At 36.3% G+C, this 25,568-nt stretch overlaps 1 protein-coding gene across 2 annotated transcripts in view; it reads left to right on the top strand.

Annotated features, from left to right (window-relative positions):
* Nucleotides 1-25,568, top strand: part of Kcnh8 (potassium voltage-gated channel subfamily H member 8) — a 362,401-nt gene that overhangs the window by 289,753 nt on the left and 47,080 nt on the right. For both annotated transcript variants that reach the window (XM_074043836.1, XM_074043837.1), the window contains one exon: nucleotides 718-932. In XM_074043836.1, coding sequence (XP_073899937.1) covers nucleotides 718-932 — 215 coding nt within the window. The remainder of the gene's footprint in view (nucleotides 1-717; nucleotides 933-25,568) is intronic.

Below are 25,568 nucleotides of genomic sequence, written 5' to 3'. Positions count from 1 at the left end.
TGAATTAATGGCTATGTCTAAAATAAGTCCAAAGGTGAAATCTGCATTTCAATAGCACTTATAATTATGCCCATTTTCCTGTTAATTTAAGCTGATGAAATAAATTTAAAGATTTTAAAAATTCAAGAAAATTGTCCAATATTACCTCATCAACAAACACGAGCAAGTTCATTCCTTGACAGATGAGTTCCAGCCTAAGACTTGTAGGCAGAAATATTACAAACAAAAACAACCAGGGGTATGAATTAGACACAGGCCACTTTAATAAAGTAGTGTTAGATCTCTCTCCCTGTGGTGGCACAAGTGAAGAACTCATAGTATTTATTTATTCACTTTCTATTTTGATGGAGAAAGGGGGTTTGTACATTGTCACAGACCATTAGAACAGTGAGCTGTGTTTTGTATGTTATATAGTAGATTCATGGTCTGTAATGTTCAACAATTATCCCTTCCTCCCGACTCTGAGAAGAGGGATGGAGATTTCCTCCTTCCATATTACCCTCTGGTCTTATAGACATGATCAGAAACAATGTTTGAAGATGGGGACTAGAGTGCCAGATGCTGCTAAACAACAACAAAAAATTATTGAGCCCTAAATCTCAATACTACTAAAGTTGGAAAGCTGCCTGAGATAAAGATTCTTCTCCTTTCAGTGTAACCTGAGAGAAATGAAACCTTAAGTCTGCTTTTCTTTCAATTGATTTTTTCTGTTTCTAGGGAAAGGGGATTTAATTGGAGCAAACCTGTCAATTAAGGACCAAGTGATCAAAACCAATGCAGATGTGAAGGCTTTAACCTACTGTGATCTCCAGTGCATCATCCTCAAAGGACTCTTTGAAGTGCTAGACCTTTACCCAGAATATGCTCACAAATTCGTGGAGGACATTCAGCATGACCTCACGTACAACCTTCGAGAAGGTCATGAGAGTGACGTAAGTCTCATTTCAATTAGTGCCAAACCCTAACAACAAAGATCTGGAGCTCTTCTATAACAGTGTAGGCACTTTTAAATGCCCCAAGTATAGGATATGACTGTTCAGACACTAAGTGAGTGGCAAAATTTCCAGAACCCAAACCGAGTATTTGTTACCAACACTGTGGGAAAATATTATTTACAAGTGACTTCTCTTAAGTCAGTTTCACTACTGTGTATACTTAATTTCAATTTTATCGATATATCTCATTTAGCTAGCTATATGTGATTTCTCCAAAATTTGAAGATTTCCCAACAATGTATATAATTCAGAGTTTCCCATGTTTGTAATTGTTCAGTACTCCAGTTGCTTGACATGAATTTTGCTTAAAAGTAATTCTTTTGTTAAAACGGTACCCAAAACAATCCATCTTAAAATGACTAAATACACATAAAAGGATTCAAGCTCAAGATTGTCATGCTGAAAGCTTGATGAACATTTTATGCAATTATATATTTGCTTCATGTTTCAGTTTATACAGCTTTCCTGTCAAAATATGTACAATACTGCATCTTTGTGATTAATTTGATTGTGAACATGACTTCACTGATGTGTCAGAGACAATCTAACAGGAATGATTGTTGAAAGGCAAGCTGCAGCATGTCTAGCATTCTGTAACAACCAATGCCTGTCCCAGATATTTTAGGGGTTTAAGAAACTATGGTTTTGGCTAACTCACATTAGGCAGACATTTTTAGTAGTCATTCTTCACACTGAAAGGTATGAAGAAAATGCAAATTCTCTCAACTTGGTTGGTGATATAAAGTAGCGGTAGATACACTGATGATATTCTGTTCTGAAGTCCATGACTCCTACTTTTGCATAGGCTTCCTTCCATCCTTAGCAAACAACAGTGGTATCAACATTTGTTGGCTACGTATTATGTGTTAAGTACATATACTGCTTAAAACAAACTTTCAGGTAAGTGTTGATGTATTTCTGTGGAAGAAAAAGCTGAGATTCAGAATGATATATGGTCACAAATGTGTATGTGGCTGAGACAGTTTGAGCATAGACACCAGGCTTAAAATCTATATGCTTTCTTCTTGAAATCACTTTCATGTATTTCAATCAGTAGACCGAACTTTAAAACTAAATGTGTTTTTTGTACTGTCCATGACTGCATAAAATGACTAGTTTTGAAGACTGAAGTAAGAAGGTAGAAGTATCAAAAAAGGGAAAAGAAATGGCGATATAAAAGTAGTCAATTTTCCCAGCAAGGAAAAATTAAAAATGCTGGATCTCACCTTTTCTTATCTTCTTGTTTGACTCTTACACTCTGCCTTACATCTTACATCCTTGCCTTTATTATTATTTTTTATAGCGTACAACATTATGTTTTGAAATATTGTTCTGTTTTGTTTATGAAATATCCCCCGCAGGCTTATGTTTCAAATGCTTGGTCTCCAGCTGGTGGTGCTATTTTGGGAGGTTGTGGAAACTCTAGCAGGAGGAAGTAAGTCCTAGGGCCACGCCTGTGAAGGTCATAACCAGATCCGCAATCCCCTCTGCTTTCTCTACTTCTTGACCACCACACACCCCTCCCACTATGATGTTCTGCTCACACACATGGGGCCAAATAACCACGGATCGAACTCTCTGAAATCATGAAACAAAATATATCTTTCCTCCTAAGTTGTTTATGTCAGGTATTTTCTCACAGCCACACAAAAGTAACTAATACAGAAAATTGGCACCAGGAGTGTGATCATTGTTGTGACTAAACCTGACCATGTGGACCATAAGCCTTTAGAACTGGCTTGCGGGGGGATGTTGGAAAAGTTTGAAGATGTGGGCTACGGAAACCTTAGAATGCTATAAGCAAAAATAAACAGGTGATTCTGCTGGGAACTCAGATGACCAGAATTCGAATAGGAATGTGGACAGTGAAGGACAGGCTAACGGGATTTCAGCTAGGAAGGAGAACTCCATGGGGAATTGGACTAAAGACCATCCCTAATGTATTTTGGGAAAGAATTTATCTACATTTTGTCCATGTCCTAAGACTTGGAATAAAAAGTAATAAAATAATTAATTTAGCAGAGGAAATTCAATGTTCAAGAGATCATAGTATTCAAGTTATGGCATGTTTATTACTGGCTACTTATAACCAGATTTATAGTGAAAATCTGTAGCAAAGGCAGAGCAGAAAGGTTTGAAAAATATGCAGTTGGCCAGAAAAGGATCGTATTTCTTTCAGCTGCAGACAAATAAGGTGTAGTTGTTAAAGAAATTAACACCAGTAAAATGAATCCAAGCACTGGTCCACTAGGGATAATGATATAAAAGCATCTCAGGAATTGGACAGCCCCCACCCACATTTGTAAAATACAGCTTATATGAAAGCCTTTCCCTTCAGAAAAGAGAACTTCCAGGCACCCTGCTTGCACAGGACCTAGGGAATTCTTTTCACAGGTTCAGTTGTTTAAGCACTCAGCAGCTGCTGAAGCTGTGGTTCAAATGGGCCCAACTACTACTCAAGCTGGTGGAGGACCTTGGCTGTGTAATGCTGGTTTTTCAGGCACACGCAATGCAAGAGTTGCAGGGCCATGGAGTCTTCTCCCCAGATTTCAAAAGAAGGCCTAATAGGCTCAACAATGTGTATCAGGGTTTGATTTCCTGCAAGGAGCCTCTGAGAGGGCAATGTGTGAAACTGTGAGGGTAAAGCCCAAGACAAAATGAAGACCCCAAGATGTTAGAAATGCCCAGAAAAGCCACAGGAAATTAGTGAAGCCAGACCATGGAGAGGCTTTGTGGGCTACAGCTGGCAAGGCCAGAGGCCCAGAGCTGCCCAGTGAACTCACCTTGTGACACCATGCGTTCCAGATGCCAGACATGGAGCTATAGGATCTAATATTTTCCCTGCTGGGTTTTGGTCTTGCTTTGGTCCCATTCCTCCCTTTTGGAATGGGAATGATTATTCTGTGCCATTGTATCTTGGGACTATGTAATTTGGTTTGGTTTTGCAGAGGCTCATAGCTTAGAGTTTGCCTTGAGTCTCAGAAGAGATATTGGACTTCCACTTTTGAACAATGTTGAAACTTCTATGACCTTGGCAACTCTTGGAAATGGATCAAATGCATTTTCCATCATGAGATAGACATGAACCTTTGGAGGCCAGAGGTGGAATGTTATGGTTTTAGTATGAAATATCCCCCATAGGTTCCTGCTTTGAATGCTTGGTATGCAGCCAGTGGTGCTATTTGGGAAGGTTGTGTAAATTGTTGGGGGTAAAACCTAGCTGTAAGAAGTAAGCAAACATGGCCATGCCTGTGAAAGTTTTACCAGATGCACAGTCCCCTTTGCTCTCTCTGCTTCCTGTCTGCCAAGAAGTGAAAAACAACCTCTACCATGCACTCTCACTTCCATGATATTATGGTCAACTACAGACTTAACCCTCTGAAACCATGAGTCAAAATAAATTCTTCCTCCATTATGATGTTTATGTCAAGTATTTTGTCACAGCACACAAAAGTAATTAATATATGTATATATGTATATGTTTGTATGTATATACAATAAAATGGCTAAATCAAGCTAAATAACATATCCTCACTTATCACTTATTTGTGGTGAGAACATTTAAAATATACTCTTATTAATTTGCAAGAATGGGAAAATTGCTGCCCATAATTATTAACAATAGTCACCATACTGTAAAGTAGATATTTTGAACTTAATCTTTCTAAATGTGGTTTTGTCCCCTTTGACCACCATCTCCTTAAATCCTTCCCCTAGCACCCAGAAGCCATCATTCCACTCTCTGCTTCTATGAGATGGCCTTTCTTCAGAGTAAGCATATCAGATCATGGAGGATGTATTTTTCTGTGCCTGGCTTATTTCACTAGGTGTATGTCCTCCTGGTTCATCCTTGTTGTCACAAATAACAGGATTTCCTTCTTTTTAAAGGATGAGTAGTATTCCAGTGTGTATATACGCTATGTTTACTTTATCCATTCATCCATTGATGGCCACTGAGGTTGACTCTATATCTTGGCTATTATGAATAATGCTGCAATGAACATGAAAGTATAAGTATCTCAGATAGATATTGCTTTCCATTCATTTGGATATATAACCAGTAGGGGAATTTCTGTATCATATAATTCTGTTTTTATTCTGTGAGGAACTACCACTCTGTATTCCGTAGCAGTTATACTAATTTACATTACTACCAACAGTGTGCAATTGTTCACTTTCTTACATCCTCAATCACTAATACTTATCTTTCCTCTTTTTGATAATAGCCATTCTAATAGGTATAGAATACCTCATTTGTGGTTTTATTTTGCTTTACCCCATTATTACCATTGTATAATGGTAATAATTGTATACTTTTGTATGTCTTAAGAAGTATCTATACAGGTTCTTTGTACACTTTTTAATCAAGCTTTTTTTTCTTGTCAATGAATTGTCTGAATTCCTTTTGTGTTTTGAATATTAACCTCTATTGAATATATGGCTTACAAGTAATATACAGTTTGTCTCTTCACTCTGTTGATTGTTTCCTTTGCTGTACAGAGCTTTTCAGTTTAAAGTAATCTAATTTCTTTTCTTACTTTTGTTGTTTGTGGTTTTGAAGTCATGCCCCACCCCCAATAAAATCACTGCCCAGAATAACATCATGGAGCATTTCGCCTATATTTTCATCCACAATTTTATAGTTTCCAGTCTTACATTTTAAGTCTTTACGTATTTTGAGTTCATTTTTTATATGGTGCAACATAAAGGTCAAATTTCATTCTTCTGCATGTGGATAAGGAATCTTTACCTTTGGTAAGATTTTATTCTTTTCTCTATCTGCTTGAATATTAATCAAAGTAATTTTAAAAATCCATGTATGTGTAACTTTGGTAATTGAATCATCTTGTATAACTATTTCTATTCTCTCTTCATTCTTCCTTTATTCTCTCCTCTCTTCTCTTTTCTTTTCTTCTTTTGTCTTCTTTTCCCTCTCCTTTCTTCCCTCACTGTCATCTAGTCTTTCTTTTTTTTTTTCTTTTATTCATATATGCATACAATGTTTGGGTCATTTCTCCACCCTTCCCCCCACCCCTTCCCTTACCCCCCTTTCCTCTCCCCCCCACCCCCTCGCTATCAGGAAGAAACTATTTTGCCCTTATCTCTAATTTTGTTGAAGAGAGAGTATAAGCAATAATAGGAAGGACCAAGGGTTTTTCCTAGTTGAGATAAGGATAGCTATACAGGGAGTTGACTTGCATTGCCTTCCTGTGCATGTGTGTTACCTTCTAAATTAATTCTTCTCGAACTAACCTTTTCTCTAGATCCTGGTTCACTTCTCATATTGGCCTCTGTCACTTTAAAGTATCTGCATTAATTTCTCTGCATTGAGGGCAACAAATCCTACCTAGCTTTTTGGGTGTCTTAACTATCCTCATACCTTCCTTGTGTGCTCTCACCTTATCATGTGATCAAAGTCCAATTCCCTAGTTGTGTTTGCCCTTGATCTAATGTCCACATATGAGGGAGAATACAATTTTTGGTCTTTTGGGCCAGGCAAACCTCACTCAGAATGATGTTCTCCAATTCCATCCATTTACCTGCGAATGATAACATTTCATTATTCTTCATGGCTGTGTAAAATTCCATTGTGTATAAATACCACATTTTCTTAATCCATTTTTCGGTAGTGGGACATCTTGGTTGTTTCCATAACTTGGCTATTGTGAATAGTGCTGCAATAAACATGGGTGTGCAGGTGCGTCTGGAGTAACCTGAGTCGCATTCTTTTTGGTATATCCCCAAGAGTGGTATTGCTGGATCATATGGTAGATCTATGTTTAGATTTTTAAGAGGCCTCCAAGTTTTTTCCAGAGTGGTTGTACTAGTTTGCATACCCACCAGCAGTGTAAAAGGGTTCCTTTTTCCCCACATCCTCACCAACACCTGTTGGTGGTGTTGCTAATGATGGCTATTCTAACAGGGGTGAGGTGGAATCTTAGCGTGGTTTTAATTTGCATTTCCTTTATTGCTAGAGATGGTGAGCATTTTTTCATGTGTTTTTTGGCCATTTGAATTTCTTCTTTTGAGAAAGATCTGTTTAGTTCACTTGCCCATTTCTTTATTAGTTCATTAATTTTGGGAGAATTTAGTTTCCTGAGTTCTCTATATATTCTGGTTATCAGTCCTTTGTCTGATGTGTAGCTGGCAAATATTTTCTCCCACTCTATGGGTGGTCTCTTCAGTTTAGAGATCATTTTTTTTGTTGAGCAGAAGCTTTTTAGTTTTATGAAGTCCCACTTATCTATGCTATCTCTTAGTTGCTGAGCTGCTGGTATTCCATTGAGAAAGTCTTTGCCTACACCTATTAGTTCCAAAGTATTTCCTATTCTTTCCTATACCAACTTTAGAGTTTGAGGTCTGACATTAAGATCCTTGATCCATTTTGAGTTAATATTGGTATAGGGTGATATACATGGATCTAGTTTCAGTTTTTTGCAGACTGCTAACCAGTTTTCCCAGCAGTTTTTGTTGAAGAGGCTGTCTTTTCTCTATCATATATTTTTAGCACCTTTGTCAAAGACAAGTTGGTTATAGTTGTGTGGCTTCATATCTGGGTCCTCTATTCTGTTCCACTGGTCTTCATGTCTGTTTTTGTGTTAGTACCATGCTGTTTTTATTGCTATCGCTTTTTAATATAGTTTGAAGTCAGGTATTGTGGTACCTCCAGTATTGTTCTTTTTACTGAGTGTTGCCTTGGCTATTAGTGGCCACTGTGTTTCCATATAAATTTAATGGTAGATTTTTCAATCTCTTTGATGAATGTCTTTGGGATTTTTATGGGAATTACATTAAACATGTAGATTGCTTTTGGCAGTATAGACATTTTTACTATGTTGATTCTACCAATTCATGAGCATGGGCGATCTCTCCACTTTCTATAGTCTTCCTCAGTCATTCACATCCTTTGTTAAGTTTACACCTAGGTATTTGAATTTTTTGAGGCTATTGTAAATGGGATTGTTTTCATATATTCTTTCTCAGTTTGTTCATTATTTGTGTATAGAAATGCTAATGATTTCTCTATGTTGATTTTATATCCTGCTACCTTGCTGTAGCTGTTGATGGTGTCTAGGAGCTTTTGAGTAGAGTTTTTTGGGTCTTTTGGGTATAGGATTATATCATCTGCAAATAGGGATATTTTGACAGTTTCTTTACCTATTTGTATTTCTTTTATTCTTTCTTCTTGCCTAATTGCTCTGGCTAGGAATTCCAGTGCTATGTTGAATAGGAGTGGAGATAGTGGGCATCCTTGTCTCATTCCTGTATTAGAGAGAATTGTTTCAGTTTTTCACCGTTAAGTATAATAGTGGCTGTAGGTTTGTCATATATAGCTTTTATAATGTTGAGATACTTTCCTTCTATTCCTAATTTTCTTAGCGCTTTTATCATGAAATGGTGTTGGATCTTATCAAAGACTTTTTCTGCTTCTATTGAGATGATCAAGTGGTTTTTGTCTTTGCTTCTGTTAATGTGGCTTATTACATTTATTGATTTTCATATGTTAAACCACCCCTGCATTCCTGGGATGAAGCCTACTTGATCATGGTGAATGATCTTTTTGATGTGTTGTTGAATTCAGTTTCCCATTATTTTATTGAGGATTTTTGCATCAATGTTCATTGAGGAGATTGGCCTATAGTTCTCCTTTTTGGAGGTGTCTTTGCCTGGTTTGGGGATAAGTGTAGTACTGGCTTCATAAAATGTGTTAGGCATTTTTCCTTCCCTCTCTATTTTGTGGAACAGTTTAAGGAGGGTTGGTATTAGTTCTTCTTTAAAGGTGTGATAGAATTCAGCAGAGAATCCATCAGGTCTTGGACTCTTCTTTTTGGGGAGACTCTTGATTGCTGCTTCAATTTCATTTTGTGTTATAGATCTATTCGGGTGATTAATGTCCTCTTAGTTCAGTTTTGGATGATCATAAGTATCTAGAAATCTGTCCATTTCTTTAAGATTTTCAAATTTATTTGAACATAGGTTCTCAAAGTAGTCTCTGATGATTTCCTGGACTTCCATGGTGTTTGTTGTTATCTCCCCTTTTGCATTCCTGATTTTACTAATATGGGTTTTTTCTCTCCTCATTTTGGTCAGGTTTGCCAGGGGTTTATCAGTCTTGTTTATTTTTTCAAAGAACCAACTTTTTGTTTTCTTAATTCTTTGTATGGTTTTTTTGGTTTCTATTTCATTGATTTCAGCTCATATTTTTATTATTTCTCTCCTTCTATTTGTTTTGGGATTTGCTTGTTCTTGTTTTTCTGGGGGTTTGAGATGTATCATTAGGTCATTGATTTGGGATCTTTCAGTCTTTTTAATATATGCACTCATGGCTATAAACTTTCCTCTCAGGACTGCCTTTGCTGTGTCCCGTAGGTTCCAGTAGGTTGTGTTTTCATTTTCACTGACTCCAGGAACCTCTTAATTTCCTCTTTTATTTCATCAATGACCCATTGTTCATTAAGCAATGAGTTATTCAGTTTCTAGCTGTTTGCATGTTTTTTGTCTTTACTTTTGTTGTTGAGTTCTACTTTTATTGCATTGTGATCAGATAGAATGCATGGTATAATTTCTATTTTCTTATATTTGCTGAGGCTTGCTTTATGCTCTAGGATATGATCTATTTTGGAGAAGGTTCCATTAGCTGCTGAAAAGAATGTACATTGTGTAGAAGTTGAATGAAATGTTCTGTAGACATCAACTAGGTCGATTTGATCTATGGTATGTTTTAGATCTTGGATTTCTTTATTGATTTTTTGTTTGGATGACCTTCCTATTGATGATAGTGGGGCATTAAAGTCTCCCATGACCACTGTGTTGGAGTTAATATATGCTTTTAGGTCCTTTAGGGTATGTTTGATGAAATTGGGTGTGTTGATATTGGGTGAATATAGGTTGATAATTGTTATTTCCTTTTGGTCTATTTCCCCTTTTATTAGTATGGAATGTCCTTCTTTATCTCATTTGATCATTGTAGGTTTGAAGTCTACTTCTGAGATAAGTATTGCTACTTGTGCCTGTTTTGGGGGGCCATTGGCTTGGTAAATTTTCTTCGAGCCTTTCATCCTAAGCCTATGCTTATTTCTATCGATGAGATGGGTCTCCTGTAAGCAACAAATTGTTGGGTCTTCCTTTTTAATGCAGTTTGTCAAACGATGCCTTTTGATGGGGAATTAAGTCCTTTAACATTAAGTGTTAGAATTGACCAGTATGTGCTGATTCCTGTCATTTAGTTTTCTTAGTTGTTTGAGGGTTTGATTGTGTGTAGCTAAATCAATATTACTCTCTACTTTCTTGCTTTTTCTTTTCCTGCCATTTGGTACTGCCTACCCTTTCATGGTTATGTTGGGTTTCACTTTCTGTGTGCAGAATCCCTTGAAGAATCTTTTGCAGTGGTGGTTTTGTGGTCACATATTGTTTTAGTTTCTGCTTATCATGGAAGACTTTTATTGCTCCATCTATTTTGAATGATAGTTTTGCTGGGTAGAGTATCCTGGGGTTAAAGTTATTTTCATTCAGTGCCCAGAAGACCTCACCCCAAGCTCTTTTGCTTTTAATGTTTCTGTAGAGAAGTCTGCTATGATTTTGATGGGTTTACCTTTGTATGTTATTTGTTTTTTCTCTCTTTCAGCCTTCAATATTCTTTCTCTAGTCTCTGTACTTGTTGTTTTAATGATAATATGTTGTGGGGTAGTTCTATTTTCGTGAGGTCTGTTTGGAGTTCTGAAGATTTCCTGTACCTATATGGACATAGTTTTCTCTAGATTTGGGAAATTTTCTCTAATTATTTTGTTGAATATGTTATACATTCCTTTTTTTTGCACCTCTTCTCCTTCTTCAATGCCCATGATTCTCAGGTTTGGTCTCTTGTGTCAGTAAGTTCTTCCATTTTCTTTTCACAGGTCTTGAGTTGTTGAACTAATAGTTTTTCAGTTTTTCCTTTAATTACCATTTCATCTTCAAGTTCTGATATTCTGTCTTCTGCTTGTTTTAGTCTGCTGGATTGGCCTTCCATTTTGTTTTGCGTTTCTGTTTCATTCTTTTTTCTGAGGTTGTCCATGTTCTGAGTAGCTTCCTCTTTAATATTGTCTATTTTCATCCTGAGTTCATTTATCTCTTTATTTACCATGTTCTTTGTTTCACTTTGGTGTTTATACAGTGCTTCTATGGTTTCTTTTATTTGTTCTTGTGCTTTCTCAAATTCTCTATTTTTGTCATCTTGGAATTTCTTGAGTATCTCCTTTACATTTTAGTTGACCATATCCAGTATCATCTCTATAAAATTCTCATTGATTACTTGCAGGATTTCTTCTTTCAGATTGTTCTTGTGGGCTTCATTAGGTTCTTTGGCATATTTATCTTCGTTTTTTGGAGTCTGGATCTGAGTATCTGATTTCTTCTTTTCCCTCTGTTTCCTGTACTATTATTGGAGGGAAAGTGGTTTCCCTCTTTTTTCTGTCTTCCCATCATTGCCCTTGGTATTGTTACTGTTCCTATGCTGTGTGTAATTCAGTGTCGTCTAACTTGTAATAATAACAATGATGATATCTAAAATGGAATGGTGAGAAGAGAGGAAAAGCAAAGAAGGTAAAGAAAAGGGGAAAAAAACCAAAACAAACAAACAAAAAAACCCAAACTAACAAAAAAACAGAGCCAAAGAAATAAATAGGGAGAGATAGTGTACTAGTCAACAGTAAGTTAAACAGGCATTAGAGAGACAGAGAGAAGATAATGAAAATAATAAAATAAAATAAAATAAATAAAAAAGACAAAAAAACCCACAAGTTCAAATGCAGTAAAGTTTCAAGCTTAATAATTTTGGTGTTAGTCCTTCAGCCTACAGTCCTGAAGACTTCTCCGTGTCTGTGAAGTATTTCTGTTGTTTTCTCATCAAAAGGGAAAAAAACAAAAAACAAAAACAAACAAAAATATCCCAAGTTCAAATGCAATACAGTTTCAGTTAATCCTTCAGCATCTGGTGTTGTTGTCTCATCAAAGGAAGAGAAAAAAAAAGTGGGGGGAGTCTGGAGACAGTTTTGTGAATGCCCATCTGAGGCTGTGGCTCACCTGCCTCCTACTGCCAGCCATCTGCTGCTGCAGGCTTTGTTTGTTTAGAGTTCTCCTGGATGCATGTCCCTTTTGTTTACTCCAGTATACAGCCCTACCCGCCTTTTGCAATTGTCATCTGTTTTGCATGAGGAGTGGCCCTTCCCCACTCTCCAGTGGAGCATTCCACACGGCAGCCACAATTACAAGCCTTCCCTTCTCCAAGCACACTGGAGGAAGTAGTGCCACTCCTGCCTTCTCTGGCCCACTTATTTATTTATACTTCGCCTGAGGGATTGCCCCTCCCCACTCTCTGGGGCTCGGGGCACCCCGTCCTCTTTGCTATGTGTCTTTTTTTTTTCAGCTGCTTATTTATTATTCAGTTTGGTTTTTTCTCTCTTTTTTTCTTTTTTTTCCCCCTGGGTGGGGGTCAGTCTGTCCAGGGGGCTATGCTGATCTGGCCCAGGGTTATCTGTGGGAGTACCACGTGCCACTTAGCTCACCTGGTGGTCTGCATCTTCCCAAGCAGTCTGGGAGCTGGCATCTGGCGGTGCAGGAACCCTCCTGGTTTCTCCATTTAACGTGGAGTGGGGATGTTATGTGTGGGCTGGGGATGTGGGAGAGTCCGAGTTTTGCCTCTTCTTGGTGGTTTTTTTCCTGCAAGGTGTATCTCCAATGTCTCTCCAAGATTTTACTTTAGGAAGCACACTTTCTGCTTCCTCCCTCTAATCTCCATCTTGGAATCTCTCTAGTCTTTCTTTTAAAAAAAAGAATAAATTTTTTTAAATGCAGTTTTTTCCCTATGGAAGATTGTTTATATCATTTTTCCTTAACAGAAGAAGGTTTTCTTTTGGCAGGTGGACAGAACATCTGCAGACAACTTCTATCTTCTCCATAGTCCATCTTTTATACTGGTCTCTTGGTTTTTTCCTTAACCCTGAAGTGTAACTCTGACTCTTAAAAAGCAGTTGTCTCGAGTCTCCACTAAAACCTTAGTATGTTTACCAAGGCCTTCTATTTAGCCAGGCATGGACTCCAGCCTCCTCAGCACCACATTCATGCTGAAATCTCTGTTATGAAATTCAATCTCCAGTTGATGTTTTCATCTAAGCTTCTTGTAGTACTACCTCTTTCATGTTCACGTGAGATGAGTAATGCCTCCAGTGGAACACTGATTCAGTCACCTCTTCTCTGGGATTGCACTGCTCAAATTCCACATGGTTTGGTTCCTGTGAATTTCATCCTCTGTTTCTTTAGACACTAAGACTTCCCCTTTCTAGTTTCCTGTTCCATCTCACAATGCCCTCATATAAATGTTTGGCTGAATGTGATGCTCACCTTGGTGTGTTTCTCTTTTCTCACGTATCACAGCCTTTCAAGTCTTACCTAAGTAGATTGTTCTCAAAGCCTTTAAGCAGTTATGTTAAGTATTTTATCCTTATAATTACTTTTGAGTGGAGGGTAAGCTGCTTCATTATAGCTGGAACCTAAAATATTGTTTGCTTCTTCTTCTTTTTCTTTCTCTGTACTAGGTATTGAACCCAGGTCTTCACACATTCGAGGCAAGCACTCTGCCACTTGAGCCACATTCCTAGCCCTTTTGTTTGTATATAGTTTTGAGATAGAATCTTGCTAACTTTTCCTGGTTTGGCACTGAACTTGCAATCCTCTTGCCTCTGCTCCCAGTAGCTGGGATGAGAGGTATGTACTACCACACCCAGATAGTATTACTTCTTCTGAAAGAGCCTTTTTAATGAGACAGAGAAGGAACTCTGGAAGATAATAGAGAAATGGACTAATGCAAAATGAGCAGAGAACTAAGATGCTGCCTTGGACCTGGGAGAGCAGCCATTCCTCTCTTAGTTAATGTGACCGAGCACCTGGTAAAAGCCAGGCAGCTGCTTTTGGTCAGGACATAACAGTTGGGATGACTAGTTACAGGAGTAGAACAATGAGGTGGATTTTGCAAAAAGTCCCTAACTGTGTTTTAAAGAGGAAAAAAAGGAATACAAACATTTAAGACTAAATAAAATTATCCTAGTTGCTTATTCAAAATAAATGAATAAGGAGGGCTCCTTAAGAACTATATTTTTAAGTCACCTGGGAATTGAAATTTACTTTTGAGACATATTGTTTTGTATTTCCTGATCTTTTATCACTCAAAACTTCTACTTATATATATATACAAATATATACCTGACAGAAACAACCTAAGAGAGGAAAGATTTATTTTAGCTCACGGTTTCAGAGAGAACAGTTATGGTCATCTGTCTCCATGTTTCTGAACCAGTTGTGAGGGAGAACATCATGGTAGTGGGAGTGTGTGGAGGAGAAGACTCTTCACTCCATGACAGAGTGAGCAACAAAGAATGGGCTTCAGCAAAAGATAGCTCTCAAAGACATGTCTCTGTGACCTATTTCCTCCAACTTTTCATCACCTTCCAATAATGTCATCTTATTATGAACCATCAAGGGCTTAATCCATTAGGTAAGAGCCCTCACAATCTAATTTTCTTTGGAAATACCATCACAGACACACCCAGAACTAGTTTTACTAATCTCCTAGTCATTTCTCAATCCAATCAAGTTGAAAATCAAGATTAATCACCACATTATGCAGATAGATAGATAATCCAAGACCCCAGGATATTATGCCTTCTAATGGTTACATAAGTTTGAAACATTCCTCCCCATAATTCCATAGCCTTGGTGAAAAGTCTATGCCTTCCTCTTGTATAGTATGACTTTCAGGGGAAGTTATATTCTGATGGTTACTTAGGGCTATAGATTGCTGCTCTGTGCATTGCAACTCTGCTCAGACTAAATGTGTAACTGATCCCTTTCTTTAATTTCCATGCACACAAGCAAATAATCAAACCAAACAGGGCTCTCTAGTGGATTAAAATATTAGTGGAAAGTTAAGCATTTAATTATGAAAGGAGAAACATTTGCAACCAACATAAATGTAACTTATCTATATGCTCTCATTCTTAAAAATCATACAGCTATTCTGTCATGTTGTTCTATCATTATTCTCATCTCTTTCTTCTTGTCTCTTCTATTCTCCCCCTCATCCCCAAATTCTCCATTATTTTATTTCTGGTACTTATTACCTCAACTCTATCTTTGGTTGCCTTGTGACTTTCTAATTTTGCCCTCTGTTTTGTGACTAGCCTAATTAGCTTGTAGACTATTAGGTGACATAGAGAACTACCAGAACATGTAGATAAAAAGAGAAGACTGAGAGTTAGCCCATTTTGAAATAAAAAAGAAGCCAAAAAACACTTTAGAAAGTAGTCAAAATTTAGCAGATATATTTATATAGCAATAAGATTATGACTCCTGGCACTGTGGTAAATTGTATAACTATAGCATGACAGCTTATCCAAGTCTCATAGGAAAATTAATTAAAATGCATAAAATATTTTCTAAGTTCATTTAAAATGCTAGCTAGCACTGTTCTGACCTCATGCTAATTATGGATTTTATGCAATCAGTGTGTTTTCTATATCTGCCCTTATTTATGACTCCTGAATGGCCCCAATAATTAATTTAGCTATTCTGTCTATGCAGTTTATGAAAAATTTGTTTCACTGCTTCCTAAAGTAAACTATAAAACTGATTTTAACACAAACTCATCTGTTGTTGATGTGGATCTAGTTTGCCTTAACTTAAGAAAATTGAATTTATGATTAAAAAATTAAGTGATTAAATAATATCTAAAATATCTGTTTTCAATATGAATAAGGCTAATACATTGAAAATTAGATATTCATATGACTATATATAAATGTCTCCATGTATTGCTCAAATGGTATTGTGGTTATAGAGCAATAAATGTCAATGATAGTTTTAAAAAAACATGATAAATTCTCAAGTTTACCTAACTGATGGATTTCTAACAAAAGCTATTAAAATTTTAAATGTGTTGATCACTTTGTCTCTTGTTCAATTGTCCAGTCTTATCATATAATCTGAAAGGTTTCCTCTTTCTGTCTCCCTAATAGTAAAAGATAAGGCTTCCTCTTTCTGTCTCCCTCCCTCTTTAGTGAAAGAAGGCATATTTTTCATTGTCCTGAGATCCAATGGCCTCCAGTGAAGAGCTCTGAGATCCTGTCGCCAATAAAAACAGAGGTTCTACTAAAGTTCAGAGAGAATCCCTGAGCAGAGACAAGAGAGCCCTTGTGGGCCACCTTCCCTTGCCATCAGCAGCTTCGCTTCACTTTTGATATATTTGATGGTATTTGAGTGGTTCATGACCCATAGCCCATAGCAGCTTCAAATATGAACATTTATCATGACATCCCAATCCTCCTCACACTCCCTATCCCAAGTACCACGTTTTTGTAATGTGGGTACAAAAACACACACTTCTGAGTCCTGACCTCAAGTGAAACTAATGCATATACATATATATATATATATACACATATATGTGTGTGTGTGTGTGTGTATACATATAATATATTATAACAGTTCCAGGGTAGCCATATGCATCAAGTTAAACACAAATACACATAAATGACTGAATGAAAAACTTTAGCTTAATAGTATGCATAAAGTTAATAGATGAAGAAGTGGGAAATAAATCTTTAATATCTAAATTCACAAGGAGAGATCAACAAGGAAAAAACATCACTATTAAAAATGTGCAAAAAATATGAGTAGGCAATTTGTTAGATGGGGAAAAACAACAAGGTAACAAATACACAATATATGCTCAAAAATGTTAGAAATAGGAAGGTACAAAGTAAAAGAACTATGAAGCAATTTTAAAAATTTCTTGAATTAAGAGGAAATTGAGTAAATATGTATCGGATCATTTGTGCAGTTGTTAAAATACTCACAGAGTCTACTATGCTCATTTTGCAGGGAAATCTAGCACTATTTAGTCCATTTAAGTATATACATAGTCTATGACTTGTTAATTCCACAGATAAATACGTATCCAAAATTTTTTCATGCAAGTCCATAGACAGAGTTTCATGGATATGTTCATTTTTCATATTTTTGTTGTGAACAAAAGTTAGAAGCAATCTAAGTGTCCATCATAGGGGGAGAGGTTCAATAAAATACAGGGCATCTGTATACTACAGAATTCTATGCATCAGTGAGTACAACTAGAATATATCTACATATGACATACAGACAGATGTGCAATATGTCATATAGTATAATAATATATAGAATGAAATATGAAGTAATAACATTTACATAAATTAAATGCATACAAATAAATTAGTGTATATTTTCCCAACCTAATTATAAATTGAATTGCCAAGGAAATAGAATAAAAATGTTGAAGAAGAAAATTTGAGAATTCATGCTAGCATATATCAAGACATTACAAACCTACAGTAACTAAACCAATGAGTTATTAATGCAAAACTATACAATAAGTTAATGGAAAAAGCTCAACAGGAAGGCTTACAGTTTATGGGCCTTTATCACAAATTTGTAGATAAAAAGCAATGCTCTAGACTATCAATAAATGGCAGTGGATCAATTTTAAATCCAGATGGAAGAAAATAAAACCTTGACCGATGGTTCTTTACCATACTTAACACTCAGTTTCAGATGGACCATAGACCACTTATTTCATAAATATGAAAAAAGTTTCTAGAGCCCTGGGTCACATTAAGATTTCTTAAAGAGGTCATGAAAGCAATAGTAATAAAATACAGGACTGATAAATTTATTAAATTAAGAACTTCTATTCTTAAGACACCATTAAAAGAATAAAAGGACAAGCTATAGAGCAGGAGAAGATATTTGTAGTGCATATATTTGAAAAAGATAGGGTGTCCAAAATGTATTTTAAACTACAAAATTAGTAAGAAAAAGTCAGATATGATAAATAATTTTTAAATGAGCAAAACACTTAACCACTTTATAACAAAATGTTTCCAGGTACCCAATAAACTTTGATCCTTTACTTATTATGTACTTCCTCCTTCCCCATTCTTTGATCTAAGTTAATAAAAGGTACCATCATCTATGCTGTTTCTGGTTTCCTTGTGATAAAAAGAATTTCTATACTGATAATGATGTGATTACTTCATCACATCCTAAATGACTAAGATTAGCAGAAACAGCATCTAGGATGCTGGAGTAATTGAAAGAAAATATAAATAAGTTGTTCAGAGAAGTATGGAAGGCATTTCCTAAAAGACTTTCTTTTATATTCCAGTAATGCTGGAGAAATCATTAACATTCTATAACTTACATATTTTTAATTTACCATATTCAAAATTTACATACAATGGACTGATCTGGACATGTAAAGTAGAAAGATAAATAAAATGCTGACCCTGCTCTCAGCTCAAAGCCAAGTACAGAAGATAGCCACATAAACAGACCATTTCAAAATAGTTATGCTCCATATATATGTCTTCTCAAATAGCATGTTGTTTAGATTTACATATTTTTAGTGATTTTTAAGGTGACACCACCTGCAGTTGTATGATGCTCCATGTATTAGAATTAGCATTGTTTCCAATAGTGATCCATGTTGTGTATGGCAGTTTTACTCATTTTCACAGCTACTCAAAATTCTGCTGTGTGATATACAATTTATTCATTTGCCTGTTGGACATTTAAATTGTATGTATTTTTGTCTTAGCCCCCTGTATAATACGGTTGTTTTCCATTTAGTGGTTTATAAATGAAATGTATATAGTCTTAATTGTGTTATATCACTTGTACATATTGAATATATCTTCTCCCAGCTATAATTTGCCTGTTGTCTTTATAATGTCATATGATAATCAGGTGATTTACCTTTAATAAACTGAATTTAGGAATATCTTCTTCTAAGGCTAATTTTCTTCATATCTTATTAACAAAATGACTCTGACGGTCATTGTGACTCACACCTGTAAGTAGCTACTTCTCAGCTACTCTGGAAGCAGATATCGGGGGCATCACAGTTTAAAGCCAGTCCAGGCAAAATGTTAGCAAGACCCCATGTTTCCTTATAAGTTGGGCATGGTGGTGTGTGCCTGACATCCTAGCGATCCAAGAGGTGTAAACAGGAGGATTTCAGTTCAGGCCAGCCCACACACATGAAACAAATCTGAAAAATAACTGAAAGAAAAAAGGGCTGGGGATGTGGTTCAACTGGTAGTACACTTGCTTAGCAAGCACAAGGTCCTGAGTTCAAATTTATACAGCCATTAGAAAAATTCCATAGCCTAAGGCCATAAAGATATCTGAATTTATTCCTTCAAATTTTTTTTAAAGTTTTGCTTTTCACCTTTGAATCTTTAATCTATTTGGAATTATCTTTTGTTAATGGTATGAGATAATCTTATTTATCTTTTGGTAATATGGTTATTGAATTTTCTCAGCAACTTTTACTGAATAATACATTATTTTCTCTGCTGATCTACAGTTGTCCTGTGTGTTATACATTGAGTATTGATATATGTGCACATTTCTGTGATTTCTGCTTTGACTACATTTTTCTATCTATTTTTGCACAACAGCACACTGCATTTATTAGTTTACATTTGTAGTAAGTTTTAGTTTCAAGGGAAGCAGTGAGCTCACCTTGCCCTTATGATTACAGTCACTTAAAATTTGATAGTCATTTTCTCTCAGTTCTTTGAAGTAATTATTATAAATTTCATCGTGACATTGAGAAATCTTTTTGTCAGTCTAATTGTTGCTCCTTTATAAGTGATCTTTACTTCTCCTGGATGCTTTTAGTATCTTCTTTTGTCTTTAGTGCTCATCAATTTCACTATAGTGTGCCTACACCTCTCTCTGTCTCTCTCTCTCTCTTTCCCCCTGTCTATCCATCTCCATCTCTATCTGAACTACCATGAATCAAAAGACCCTTTGTCTTTGATTTATCAGATCTTTGTCTGATAAGACAGTATGGATCCCTCCCCTGATGACATACCATATGCCATGTGTGATAACACATTTTCAGGGGGCTCATTGGTCACTTCATAATCAAATGTAGATCACAAGAAACTCAGAATATATGCATTACAATAATCCCAGCGGAAATACAATAGCTATCTTCCCCACAGATTCATGGATACACACACACACACACATCTCACCTGTAAAGAATGTGAGGGTTAAACATCATCACTAATCATTTCTGACTACTCCATAATAGACACTATGTAGACATTATCCTGCATAATCTTTAAGACACTCATGCAACTTTGTGCAGTGTGTTATGTCAAGATTAAGCCAGAATCTAGTAGAAGAGACATCTTGCCCTCAACAGCACATAGGGGAGGGAGCACGTGCATATATGCATGTGTATGTGTGTATGTGTGTGGTGAGGTGTTGAAACATATTGACCTGACCATGACAAATTATAGTAAATGTAATGATTTTCCCTGGCTCCACTCTTACCCTTTTACCACTCTCCTCCAGAAAGAATGTTTTTTCATTCTTTCTCTTATTTTATCATTTTTACATTAACTTACATGTGTATACATTGTTTGGGTAACCTCCCCTCCTCCCCCTCACCCCACTTACAGCAGAACCTGTTCCACCCTATTGTTCTCTGATTTTGTGGAGGAGAAAACATAGGAGATAATAAGAAAGACATAATGTTTTTGCTAGTTTGAGATAAAGATACAGAGAGATTCCTAGCACTGATTCCATGCACTTGTGTATTGCAACACATATTGGTTCATCTCTGCCAGACTTCTTCACTATTTCCTGGTCCCCTTCCCATAGTGGCCTCTGCCAGTTTAATATTATTTTATTTGCACATCAGCCACATTCAAGTTTTAGGTTTTCTTCCCTTTCCCTATTCCTCCTGTATGCATTCTCCCCTTAGTATGGGACCCATGTCCAATAATATTATTGCATTTGTTTGGGGTCTATAATCCACATATGAGGAAGAACGTGTGATTTTTGGCTTTCTGAGCCTAGCTAACTTCATTTAAGATGGTGTTCACCAGTTCCATCCATTTTCCTGTGAATGACAAAATTTTATTCTTCTTTGTGGCTGATTAAAATTCCATTGTGTATAAATACTACATTTTCTTAATCCATTCGTCAGTATGGGGCATCTTGGCAGTTTTCATAACTTGGTTATTGTGAATAGTTCTGCAAAAAACATGGATGTGCAGGTGCCTTTGTAATAACTTGAGTCACATTCCTTCAGGTATATCCCTAGAAGTGGTATTGCTGGATCATAAGGCAGATCTATGTTTAGTTTTTTAAGAAGCCTCCATATTGTTTTTCAAAGTGGTTGTACTAGCTTACATTCCCACCAGCAGTGTATCAGGGTTCCTTTTTCCCACATGCTCACCAACATTTGTTGTTGGTGGTGTTCTTAAAGATAGCTATTCTAACAGGAGTGAGGTAGAATCATAGTGTGATTTTGATTTACATTTCCTTTATGGCCTGAGATGGTGAGCATTTTTCATGTGGTGTTTTTTTATGGGTTTTTTTTTTTTTTTGGCTATTTGGATTTCTTCCTTTGAAAAAGTTCTATTTAGTTCAGTTGCTCACTTCTTTATTGGTTCATTAATTTTGGGAGAGTTTAGTTTTTTCAGATCCAAATATATTCTGGTTATCAGTCCTTTGTCTGATGTACAGCTGGCAAATATTTTCTTCCACTCTGTGGGTGGTCTCCTTAGTTTAGAGACCATTTCTTTTGTTATGCAGAAGTTTTGTAATTTCATGTAGTCCCATTTGTCCTTCCTTTCTCTTACTTGTTGGGCTGCTGGAGTTCTGCTGAGGAAGTCTTGCCTATATCTATTGTTTCCATGGTTTTCCCTGCTCATTCATATACTAACCACAATGTTTCAGGTCTGATATTAAGGTCCTTAATCCACTTTGACTTGATACTAGTACAGGGTGATAGGCATGGATCTAGTTTCAGTTTTCTGCAGGTAGATAACCACTTTTCCCAGTAACATTTGTTGAAGAAGCTGTCTTTTCTCCATCATATGTTTTTGGCGCTTTTGTCAAAAATAAGATGGGCATAGCTGTGTGGATTCATATCTGGGTCCTCTGTTCTGTTCCACTGGTCTTCATATCTGTTTTTGTATAAGTAACATGCTGTTTTTATTGTTATGGCTCTGTAGTATAGTTTGTGATACCTCCAGCGTTGTTTTTCTGTGTTGCCTTGGCTATTCGTGGTTTCTTGTGTTTCCAAATGAACTTTAGGGTAGATTTTTCAATATTTGTGATGAATGTCAATGGGATTTTGATGGGAATTGCATTGAACGTGTAGATTACTATTGGTACTATGGCCATTTCTACTATGTTGATTATGCTAATCCATGACCATGGAAGATCTTTCCATCTTCTGTAGTCTTCCTCAGTCTCTTTCTTCAGTGGTTTGTAGTTCTCTTTGTAGAGATCATTTACATCTTTTGTTAAATTTATTCCTACATATTTGATTTTTTGGAGGGGGGGTATTTTAAATGGAATTGTTTGCCTGTATTCTTTCTCAATTTGTTCATTGTTGGTATATAGAAAGGCTACTGATTTTTGTAAGTTGATTTTGTATCCTACTACATTGCTGAAGCTGCTTATGGTGTCTAGGAGTCTTTGAGTGGAGTTTTTTGGGTCTTTGTGGTATAGGATCATGTCATCAGCAAATAGAGATACTGTGACTATTTCTTTACCTGCATATTTTCCTGTTATTTCTTGTTATTGCCTTTTTGCTGTGGGTAGGAATTACAGGACTATGTTGAATAGGTGTAGGGAGAGTGGGGATCCTTGTGTCTGTTAGGAAAATGCTGCACACCACATACAAACGAGGCTCACGAGAGGTATCTCATGTTCAAAAGTTTAATAAGCGGGCTGGCTGGCCAAGAAAAAATGGAGCAGCAGCTTCTCTCAGTGAGTCTGGCCTTAAGTAACATTTGGGAGAAAGCAAGGGCTAGGGACAGGCAAAGGGAGGTGGCAGGAGATAAGGGAAGGTGGGGCTTTGTTCTGCAAGGGATGAGACCAGCTACAGATCAGGCTGCAGAATGGTGGCAAGGGGCAGTTCTTATCAGTGTCATTCCTCACTTTAGGGAAAATGGTTTCAGTTTTTCCCCATTAAGTTGGCTATAGGTCTATCATATATAGCCTTTACAGTGTTGAGGTACTTTCCTTCTATTCCTAGTTTTCTTAGAGCTTTTATCATGAAGTGGGGTTGGGTCTTGTTGAAGGCTTTTTCTGCATCTATTGAGATGATCAAGTGGTTTTGGCCTTTGCTTCTATGAATGTGGTGTATTACATTTATAGATTTACGTATGTTGAATCACCCCTGCATCCCTGGAATAAAGCTGACTTGGTCATGGTGAATGATCTTTCTAATATTGTTGGATTGTTTGCCATTATTTAATCGAGGATTTTTGCATCAGTGTTCATTAAGGAGATTGTCCTGTAGTTCTCCTTTTTTGATGTGTCCTTGTCCAGTTTTGGGAGGAGCATAATGCTATCTTCTTAGAATGAGTTAGGCAGTGTTCTTTCCCTTTTTTTTTTGTGGAAAAACTGAAGGAGTGTTGGTATTTGTTCTTCTTTGAAGGTCTGGTAAAATTCATCTGAGAATCCATCAGGTCCTGGACTTTCCTTTTTTGGGAGACTCTTTATTGCTGCTACAATTTCATTACAAATTATACATCTGTTTAGGTGAATAATATCCTCTTGGTTCAGTTTTGGATGGTCATAAATATCTAGAAATTTGTCCATTTTGTCAAGATTTTCAAGTTTATTGGAATATAGGTTCTCAAAATCATTTCTTATGATGATTCCCTGAATTTCCTTAGTGTTTGTTGTTATCTCTCCTTTTTCATTTCACTAGTTTGGGTCTTTTCCCTCCTCATTTTAATCAGATTTGCCAGAAGCTTGTCAATCTTGTTTTGTTTTGTTGTTTCTTTCTATGTTTTTTAGCCCTTATTTTTATTACTTGTCTCCTTTTGCTTGTTTTGGGTTTTGCTTGTTCTTGTTTTTCTAGGGGTTTAAGATGAAGCATTAGGTCATTAGAGATTTTTCTGTCTTTTTAATATATGTACTCATGGCTACAAAATTTCATCTTAGGACTGCCTTTGCTGTGTCCAATAGGTTCTGATAGGTGGTGTTTTTGTTTTCATCAGCTTCCTGAAACCTTTTGATTTTCTCTCTTATTTCTTCTATGAACCACTGATCATTGAGCAATGTCTTATTTGGTCTTCAATTATCTGCATATTTTCTGGGGCTGTTTTTGTTGTTAAGTTCTAGTTTTAATGCATTGTGATCAGATAGAAAGCAGGGGGTTATTTCTATTTTGTTATATTTTCTGAGGCTTGCTTTGTGCCCTAAGATATGATCTATTTTGGAGAAAATTCCATGGGCTGCTGAGAATAATGAATATTGCGTTTTTGTTGGATAAAATATTCTGTAAATATCAGTTAGGTCCATTTGATTTATAGTATCATTTAGTTCTATGATTTCTTTGTTGATGTTTTATTTGGATGATCTATCTATTGGTGATAGAGGGGTATTAAAGTCTCCCAGTATCACTGTGTTGGAGTCTATATGTGCTTTCAAGTCCTTTGGTGTATTTTTGATGAAATTGGGTGCACAGACATTGGTTGCATCTATGTTGATAATTGTTATTTCGTTTTGATGAATTGCCCCTTTTATTAGTTTGAACTGTCCTTTATCTTGTTTGACCAGTGTAGGTTTGAAGTCTACTTTGTCTGATATAAGTATTGCTACTGCCTGTTTTGGGGGGCCATTAGCTTGGTAAATCTTCTTCCAGCCTTTCACCCTAAGCCACTGTTTATTTCTGTCAATAAGATGGGTTTCTTGTAAACAACAGATTGTCAGCTCTTCCTTTTTAATCCAGTTTGCCAAAGGGTGTCTTTTGATGGGGGAGTTGAGTTCATTGACATGCAGTGTTGATATTGATAGGTATGTGGTGATTCCTGCCATTTATCTGTTTTTGTTGTTTAAGGATTTGATTGTCTGCAGTCAAACCAATATTACTCTCCAATTCCTTGTCTTTTCTTCTCTTCTGGTTTGATACTGCCCATCCTCTCATGGTTTTGTTTGCTTTCATCTTCTGTGTGCAGAATGCCTTATAGATTCTTCTGTAATAGTGGCTTGGTGATCTTATATTGTTTTAGTTTCTATTTATCATGGAAGATTTTTATTGCTCCATCAATTTTGAATGATAGTTTTTCTGGGTAGAGTATACTAGGGCTGAAATTATTTTCATTCAGTGTCCAAAATACCTCACTCCATGCCCTTCTTTTAATGTTTCCATTGAGAAATCTGCTATTATTTTGATGGGTTTACCTTTATATGTTATTTGTTTTTTCTCTCTTCTAGCCTTCAATATTCTTTCTCTGTTTTCTGTGCTTATTGTTTTAATGATAATATGCCATGGGAATACTCTATTTTGGTCAAGTCTGTTTGGTGTCCTGGAGGCTTCCTGCACCTGAATGGGCAAAACTTCCTCAAGATTTCAGTTTTCTGTTATTATTTTATTGAATACAGTACATATCTTTTTGGCTTACACCTCTTCTACTTTTTCAATACCTATGATTCTCAGGTATGGTGTTTTGATAGAGT

Source organism: Castor canadensis, chromosome 10 (genome assembly GCF_047511655.1).
Source record: "Castor canadensis chromosome 10, mCasCan1.hap1v2, whole genome shotgun sequence".
Classification (NCBI taxonomy): domain Eukaryota; kingdom Metazoa; phylum Chordata; class Mammalia; order Rodentia; family Castoridae; genus Castor; species Castor canadensis.
Note: the sequence above shows the minus strand (reverse complement) of the source record. Positions and strands in the feature narration are given on the sequence as shown.